Below are 9747 nucleotides of genomic sequence, written 5' to 3' on the forward strand. Positions count from 1 at the left end.
AATTTTGGAAGAAATGTGATTTGTTTGGAGTGTAGTACCTTTTTTGACCACCTGGTGGCAGTATAAGACTGAACCGAAGGATGGATAGTGAGGGAGCAGCTGCGTGTCTCTAAGAAAAATGGGAGGGAGGGCCCTTGACGTGACGTAGGCCGATATGGTGATATGACATACGCTCGGTGATTTGAGCTCTTTAGCATAGCATTTTTCACGCAAAACTTTTAATTAAAAAAATCAGTAAACAAGTTCTCAGCTTCTTTTTGCAGAGAAAAATAACTTTTTACACAAAGGCACGGGTTTCAACCGTGAATTTCGGAGCTCGACACGACGGAAGTTTTTTCTCTGAGGTCGGCTTGTTAGCTTAGCTCGTAGCTTAGCTGCTTTTAACAATCCAAAAATGCGATTTTGGACGATTAAAACAGATTTTAAAGAGAAAGGGAGGGGTCAGTGAAGAGCACCGGAGTTGAACTTCTTGTCATCCAGTGTCTTCAGTAGAAAGAGAGACACGAAGAAACGATCAAGCCGATAAATGAAAGTGAGGTTGATAATTTTCATTCGTCATGCGATTAATAGATTTATTGTTTAGCGCAACAGGCCTACCTATACTAACACTAAATAGTTATTATCTGCTGACAGAGAATGACCAGAGCTCCTTCCAGATTTGGTTTTCTACTTGGTGGTGGTTGTACGAGTAAAACAAAAAATGTGGGGAAAGAGAAAATAAAGTGTGGGAAAAACAAAGCTTATAGTATAAACAGACAACTTTAATATATATATATATATATATTATACATTTGTATTTTTGGGGAAAGGGAGTATAAACCCGGACTGACCAGGTTCTGAATTGTTTATTAGAGATGACCTGAAAACTGATTTTAAGGCAAGCTGATTTATCACTTAATTAACACAGGATCTTCAAAGAGGATCTAAATAAATATTTTCCTCAGTTGTATTGAACCTTCAGCATCAGATGTTCCGTTACACCCGTCCTACATAGAATGAACAACATGGTACATACCACAGATCTTAATAAGACTATTTCCACTTGTACAAATGTAACTTCAATCCTCTTTAAATTAATCTACCAAAGTTGTCATTCAGTCAACCTTTATTTATACAGGTTAGTCTCACTGGGTCACGAGGACTCATTTACAAGAGACCTGTTTTAAACAAACACAGATGAGGTACATCTGTGGTAACACACACATATTTAGTCTTTGGGGAAAAAAAAAAAAACCGTTTCAACAAAGTTGAAAAAAAAAAAAAAGAAGGTTATATTATTTTTCATTTCTGAATCTGTCCGGAGTACCTGATTTAATTAACTTTGTTAGATTTTTCTACCTGGATTATTGAGCATGCATTAGATTAAATTCAGATTAATTACATTGTTATAGTGAATGAGAGTAACGCCACTTGGTGCTTTATAAATTAACTGAATTGAATTAACGTAGTAACAAGTGTGACCTAAATATATGTTACAACGACCTGCCGTAAAGTTTGAACCCGGACTGCTCGAGGACAGCGCTCGAGCCACATTTTTGTACCCCTCCCCCACGCGCTAACATGGCGCCCAGGAGCCATGAGTGTTAGCGTTTAATAATAAATCTACCTCCTGCTTTGGAGGATAAAACAAAGTAGAGCCGCGACCCCCCCATGTGACCAATCGCAGAAAATAAAGACGGATAAGACGATGTGTAAACACGTAACGATTTGACGTACGGCGCGTGCGAGCCGACAAACTTAAAACAGCCCCAACACAACAAGCTAGTTGTAGTCCCCGACGGCTACATTAAAACAACATGCGTGCGCGCTGGGCAAGAAACACACTGCGACACACTTTTTATTATTCAAAAATAGATTTCGCACCACGTATCGCTTAAGCTTTAATAATTTAAAGCACGCGAGTTGTTTTTTTCCTTCTTATTTTAATATTGCTCTGTTGGCTTCCACACTTCGCCTATACGTTTATATTCTCTCATTTTAGCCATGTTAGCTGCTCGCTCAAGTCACAGATGAGTGTTTACACATTTACGGACTATTATGCACCGCTCCACGCGCGCCTTCCAACAAGCGACGCTTCCGCTGCGGCACGCGAACGGGCCATGTCAACAACGTAAAATTGTGAAGTCAGTGTTAGCCGCTAGCAGGCTAGCAGCTGCGCGCGGCCTGCTGCCGTCCCATGTGCTGCCGCTTTGTTCTGGAGGCACTTTTAAATGTCCACCGCTCCGCACAAAGTGCCCGAAAACAGGACGCTTTCAGCGGCGCGTGCTCGACGAGACGGAGCGCGGGTTGATTACGGGCGGCTGCTGCAGCTAAAAAGGCGCAACGCGCAGTTTTCACGAGCCACAATCGCCTCTCCCGAGTTGAGGCGCAACAGCAACACATGCCCCCGTTTTCAAATCTCCCTCATTCTACGATCATGGAGGAGAGGGCTACCATGCGCCTTTACAACACCGCTCCCAAACGCGGAACGATTAAAACGTTTTATTCACGCGAAAGCTAAACAGTTCTTCCACTTTCCTGTCGCACAAAACGGAAGAAAAAAAAAAAAAGAAGCGCTAACAGGTTTCTTGGAAACAGCACGCGCTGCGTTAAAAGGCACGAGCTACTAAAAAGCCACCATCTTCACTCACTTTAGTCAACACTTACCGAGGACTCACAGCGGCTCTTTGGAGACCTGCGAAACACGCCGAGAGGAAAACAAGAGCTCAACTACGACTTGGCGATAAAACACGAGCAAAAGTGCACGACCATGTGCTCCTATTTTGATTTGCTGGGAGTTTGGGAAGCGTAGTAAGATTGCGAAAGTGGCGCGAGTAGAGTGGTGAATGAAGGGCGGATCCCAGGCAGCAGAGCCGAACCCCACAACTCATTTACATAAATCTGCCACTTCCTCTGCCAAGTTTTTATTGGGAATAAATGGATAAACCAATAAATAAACAACCTCTATCATATTAAACTTATTTATAGTCTAGCACAGTGCTGTTGGCTTGAATCTAGTTGTTTTTTTTTTTAGAAATTAAAGTTGTTTATTTGGATTTTTTTTCTTCTCCCCGACAAAAACAATTATTGCATTTAAAATGTGCAATTTATAGATCAGAAATCACGATTGTTTACTCACGCTCACATTTTTCATCTGATATACAGAAACAGCCATGAAGTAAAAGCAACAAAAACACAAATCTGGTTGAGTTTCTGGAACAAATGTTTTATTAAGTTTATCAATAAAGTTTAAGGAAATGTTTAACCTGCAGCCAGGACACATGAATACAAAACAAAGTTTATGTTCTGATACAGTTAGAATTATATTTAGAAGTTAATATTTTCAGAGGAAAGTTCAACTTTAATTACTCAAAGAACAAATAACATTTTGGAAACTATATATGATTTAGTTGCAAGAATATCCAAACATTTCTACTAAAACAAAAAATATATATATAATAGAAACTGTTACGATAAATTGCAAAATAACTAACATTAAGTTGAATATTTAGTGTACGTATGTGTATATGTGGCTAAATAAATAAAAAAAAGTTATTTTGCATGAATTCAAACATGTACATAATATAAGTGGATACATATATGTATATATGTTTCTTACACGCAACAACTTCAGCTTCTTACTCCTTTTCAGACACTGGATTACTGTTAGTCAAATGTTTCTTTTTTATGTAATAATAAAATTGTGACTTAATGTTATCCAATAACTAATATACTTAACTGTAGTATCATAGAAATATTGTAAATTCTGCTTGTTGCCAAACTTTATGGTTCAAGTTGTTGCTATAATATAGAGATATATTCCCTCTGGATTACTGGATTAAGCCCTGTCTGTGCCTACCACTCACTGCACGTTATATGCTGATATACTCACTATACTTTCTCAATTATTTCCCATGTTTGCACATAATGAAACTTTGCACAACTTACTTTAAATCAGTTTTTATTTAATAACTTATATGTTTTTTTTCTGCTGTTTGTGCCTGATAGCCTTACCTGTATTTACTTCTGTTTTGTTGCTGTTGTCTTTATTTTTACATGTATGAGTACATGTTAGTGACTCTTCTCTGTCATATTCTACTTAATTTTATTTGTTTGGTTTTATTTGGCTTTAATGCTGCAGGATATAGTGCACTGTATGCTGTTGATCTGGTGATATTAAACTTTTATACTTTTTATGTTCACTGTTACTTTTGTGCTTTTTTAAAAATAAACTATACTGTGAAGCAATATCAAACCTGTTGGTTCAAATTTCATTAAAGTGAAAAGTGATTTTAAAAATGAAAAGCTGTAAAAGTCAATTTTTGGGACATATTTCATCCAGTTTTATTTGTGGCTTTAAAAAAAACAAACTTGCCCACTATATGTTTATTGATACCAAGATTGTTACGAGCCCATAAATTAACCAGAATAACTATTGTGAGTTGAAAAACATACATTCTTGCTCATATAATATTAATCATAAATTAATCCCACGACATACAATTTATACATAAGTGACAGGAAAAAAAACACTAGAAGAAAAATGTGTTAAACTAAAATCAAAGTCCGACCACAAAATAAATAAAACACAATAAAACATGGTAAAATTGAAAATACAGTACATGACATTATTTTTCTGGTCTGGTTCTGATACATTTTCTTTTCTCTTTCTCATTAAATATATTGTAGCTCAAATAAGCACAACATTTTGTTTCATTCTTTTTTTTTTTTTTTTTAAAGGAGAAAGAAACATTGGTTTGAAACCTGACACCACCTGGATGCTTATAGCATGTTGGTTAATTATTTACAAAGGTTACATTAGGGCACATGGACAGATGGAAGACGATTAAGATGAAAAAAGCACGTGCTTAAATAGGCTAATATGAATAAGGCATGCAGTGATAAACTGAGAACAATACATGGAAACTTTATTTAAATCTGGATAGCATTCATCTGTTTTATAACTATTTTATAACAACTTGCAGAATAATTTAATTAAAGAATGCTGCAAGAGTAGGAAAATTAAACATAAACGTTTAATTTAAAGTGTAATCATGTTTGAATTTATCTTCAAAACAAGCATGTCTCCTCTAATCATTTTCATAAAATGTTTTGTTTTAACAATGACAAAACAAACAGTTAAATGTATTTCACACAGAAATAAAATAAAATAAAACATGGAAGAACTAATTTGGGAAATTATAGTTTTGCACAAATTTAAATTTCATTTTGGGTGGACTGCTCAGTGAACTGAAAGATCATTTTTTCAGGCCTTTAAAAAAAAAATCTTGCCATTTTAAAACAAAAACAAAAAATAGGAAAAACTATTTACATTTAGAATTATAGACATAAATAAATAAAAAAAATTGCCAAAACATTCACAAATTAAAAAAAAGTAAATTGTGCAAAATGCATGATTATTATGTTTACTAAGACCTAAAACACCTTTATGTACTATCATCGTACAAGACTTTTGCTTTTTGAATGTCCAGAGGAGCAGACTTAACTTTATTAGATTTTTCTACCTGGATTATTGAGCATGCATCGGGATACTTTTGCTTTGTGTTTGAATTATGCACTTTAAAATAGTAAAACTCAAGAGGACATTTTGTTTTATGGTCATTTTTTTCAAACATATATTTAGCCTGTAAAGTACCTAACATCTTCTTTTTTGTTGTTGTCATATTTCACATTTAAAATAGGCTTGAAGAAAATTGCTTCAGTAATAAAATTAGTTAACAGAATTTGCGTTTTCTTTTCATATGTTTTGACCCTTTCTGCCTACCATAGCAGTTCCGGTACCCGGAAGTTGTATTTTTTGTCACAATAATACACAGTTAACGCTACTGTAAGCCCAACACACCATTATTTCACAATTACTCCCATTGTACTTTTAACATACTTTTAATATAACTATATGATAATGAATAGGTTGAGTATTGTACACTTTAGAACGATTTAAGTATACAATACCATGCGTGCTTCTTTTATTTTGAAAATAAAACAGTCGCGTTCCGGTTTCAATGAAAGTCTTTGACGGCGTGCCTTAACCTACTGAAAATGATGTTTCCATGAAGTTTTATGCTAAAGGGTAACAAGGTACGTTAAACGAACATTTCAATACAGTAACATTTATTTAATTAGTAATATTTTTAGTGTTGGAAACACATAAATGTAGATTGAAAATAGGTTACACAGAGTTTAGTGCAATATGTTGCCAAATCGCGCCAGACTAGCTGTTGGTTTATGTCACTAATATTAGACACCTAATAGTCAGCATGAACAGTGATTTGTGTTAATATATTGTATCTTGTGAACTATTGCGTATAACAGCACTAACAGCAATGTGAAAGCATGATTTCTGTTACTCATTCCCAGGTGACAAAAATATACTTGTTAAATCAGATTAGGCATCACTGAAAGACACTAACGACCAACAAATAATCTACTTAACGAATTAACGTTGCATTCAAATGTTTCTTAGTAAAAAATTGTTTTAGAGACAGTACCCCTTTTCCTTTTTTCTCACAAACATTGAGGCTCTTCTGGTTGTAGATGCTTTTTATATTTAAAGTTGTTGTACAGTATTCCGAGTTTTAAAATTATTAGTCTTTAGCATATTTCAACATATTTAACAATTCACTTTCAGAGCTTATTAAATAATCAAAAACTTAATTGCATGCTTATATATCATAATATTGCCTGACACAATGCAGCTGTGTTGTCTGGTAACATTTTTGTTTGTTTATCTCTTTTCTTTCTCATTTTAGTCTTCCTCACTGATGGCGGCCTGTGTGTTGTGTCGTCAGGTTGCCAGGTTTCGTTCCCTTCCAATATGGAGAAAAGGTTTAACCCAGGCTAAACACATTCACATCAAATCGGAGGATGACATAAATGATCAACAAGAAAATAATAAAGAAAACAAACCCCAAGAAGGGTACAAGCTGCGTTATGACCCATCGTCTTACTCAACAAACTCTGCAAATTCTCACCACCAGACCGATAATGAAGAGGAGCAATGTCTCGTGGCTCATGGGCCTTCTTTCTGTCAACAAGGAAATCGCTACAGTGTGAGCTGCTCGCGGCAATCTTCAAGCTCAAAAAGCAAGCTTCGCCGCTTGAATTTCAACAAACTCCCTGAACCTGAGATACCATTTGTGTTGCCTGCACAAAAAAAGCCAGTACCACCAACTGCTAAAGTAGACTCACGTGCTTTCCTTAAATGCCGGCCAAAGTATGCCTCAATGACCCTTGACCTTACCCAGCAACCTCGTTATATCGACTGGCCAGAGGTGTTACTGCTACTCCAACAAGCGTCGCTCTTAAAGGGCAAGATGAAGCCGTCTGATGTTTCCCATTTCCTCGTGGAGGTCAGCAAGTTGCACCCAGACAACTTGCCACTGCTGCATAGGAACCAAAGCTTTGTCCTGCTCCTTCAATATTCTGTAGAACATCTGCAGCTCTTTTCTCAGCTTCAGCTGCTGGAGGTGTTGCAGTCATTTGTGTGGCTGAAGATCCCCCCTTCTTACTATGTGCTGGAGGCATTTGAGTCTGAGCTGAGCCATCGAGCCTACCAGATGAGCTTGCATCAGTTGTTGTTCGCTGCTGACCTGTGGCGCTGCATGAAGAGGCTGGTGCCACAGTTTTTACAGCAGGTGTTTAAATTGATTTGCCCAAATCTGGGACAAATAGGCGTTCCTGAGCTGATACATCTTTTGTATATAATGGGAGAAGGCAGGCACTGTCCGAAAGACTTAATTCATCCTTTAGAGCAACGTCTGATGCGTGATTTACATCAGCTGCACCCAGAGGAGATTGGAACTGTCTGCCTGGGCCTCTTCAAGTCCCAATCCCCAATCTCTGAGCACGCAGTGACACGGCTCGTTGACAGAGCACTCTGTTGTGTGACTGAGATGAGTGACTTTGCGCTGGTGAATGTGATGAAATACCTGCGTTTCAGTTATCGCTTTCACAGAAAGTGGCTGGAAGCTATGGAGCAGGAAGTTCCTCAACGCGTCCACGGGATGAGTGTCCAAGGTCTAATGCATATGGCTTTGACTTGTTCATCTCTGCATTATCACAACAGCAACATCCTAAATGCCATTGCAGAGAGGATTCCTCCTCTTGTGCCACACTGCAGGAGTAAGGACTCGTGCAAACTCTTGTGGGCCTATGGCTCCTTGGGGTTTCTCCCCAGTCAGAGTCCGACTTTCTTTCCAAGCCTCATAGAAGGCCTGAGACAGAGGAAAGCTGAGTTCCAGCGATACCCAGAGCACCTACTTACTGGCCTTCTAGGCTTGGCTTTTATCTCTCAGTTCCCAGAGGACCTTGTTGCATTAGCTTTAAGCCCTGAATTTATCAGCTTGGCTCTGAAAAACACCAATCTGGATCTGAAAAAAGACTTGTTCTCGTTAGACAGTGCTGTTGCGCTGGAGATGCCTCAGTGGATGGGCCCCAAGTTAACTTCTGAGTTAAGAGAAGAGGTGGCAGACATGCTGTGGAAGTTTGCACTGTCGTCCATATGCCAGAAACCAGAAGTTCTAGAGGCTGAATCAAGTCTTCAAGACCTACTTGGGGGAGAGCAGTTTGTGTGGAAGAGAATGATCCTCCCCCACACTCGCTCCATCGACCTGGAAATCCATCTGGACTCCACTGGACAGCCCATTCCTGTGAACCCACCACCTCTGGAGCAGAATTCATCAGTAGTTCCCTCTAATCAGGACTGGAAGAAATTAAAAACCGGAGTGACTGTTACTGATGAACTTTTTGAGAAGTTAATAAACGTCAAAAGTCCTTCAAATTCTTCACCTTCATCTCCCGGCCCTGTGTCCCCTTTCAGATTATCGCCGGATGAGAGTGGGAGTCTGTTTGACTCAGTTCTAGACTTGACCAGTGGCATCCCAAAACCCCAAACTATTACCGCTGAGTGTCTTTTGCAGGACTATAAACATTCTGTGAAAGTGGCTGTGCAGGTCACCCACAAGAACCATTTCTGCTCCCAGTCCCAGCACCTGCTGGGGCTTCACGCGATGAAGAGAAGACACCTAAAAATCTCAGGCTACAGAGTCGTAGAGCTGCACCACAATGAGTGGCTCCAGATGCTCAGGAAGAGCAAGGCTGAGAAGCTGGGGTACCTCCACTGCAAGATCTACAACTGTCTGTAACGAGTCTTAGGCCTCCACGAACTGGAAGAAATGGAAAACGGTATTGCTTAATTTTGTTTTGCTCAAATGCAAATTGCAGAAAGATCCATTGGTAGATGTTTAAGTTTATGTTTAATTTTGGCGTTTTTTTATTTTATTTTTTGTTCAGCTCTCAAATGTGCCTTTTAAACAGTTTAAAAAAAATAAATGTTCCAATTTTCACTCTACTGGTCAAAATTGTGGTATTTTACACTAGCATTTATAACACAGTAGATTTTAGTAATTTATTAATTTTTTTTTCAAATTTAATTTTAGTCTTCCTTGTTGTGTTTTACTCTGCAGAACTTGTACTTATTCAGAAACCAATCTCAAAGGTCACGTCAAAGGCAAGTCTGAAATAAATCAAAATAAATGATAATAAAAAGTATGTGACAACAGATTTTTGTTTGTTGAGTGGGTGGAGGAGGCTGTATTATGTTGCAAAAAATCTAAGAAAAAAAAATGCATTTACCAAAATGTCTGCTGTCCACATAGAAAACAAATAACAACTATAAGTTTGCATATATAACTGTATGTGTGTGTGTGTGTGTGTGTAATATCCACCCATCCATTACATTTACCCGCT

At 37.8% G+C, this 9747-nt stretch overlaps 1 protein-coding gene across 1 annotated transcript; it reads left to right on the forward strand.

Moving 5' to 3' along the window:
- Positions 1-6001: 6001 nt before the first annotated feature.
- On the forward strand, positions 6002-9293 carry LOC119419166 (FAST kinase domain-containing protein 5, mitochondrial). Its single transcript, XM_037686475.1, has 2 exons — positions 6002-6078; positions 6750-9293. Exons 1-2 carry the CDS (start codon positions 6061-6063, stop codon positions 9141-9143), a joined length of 2412 nt encoding a protein of 803 aa, XP_037542403.1. The 5' UTR covers positions 6002-6060; the 3' UTR covers positions 9144-9293.
- Positions 9294-9747: the final 454 nt, after the last annotated feature.

The sequence above is a fragment of the Nematolebias whitei genome, chromosome 13, assembly GCF_014905685.2.
Source record: "Nematolebias whitei isolate Nwh7 chromosome 13, NemWhi1, whole genome shotgun sequence".
Lineage (NCBI taxonomy): Eukaryota > Metazoa > Chordata > Actinopteri > Cyprinodontiformes > Rivulidae > Nematolebias > Nematolebias whitei.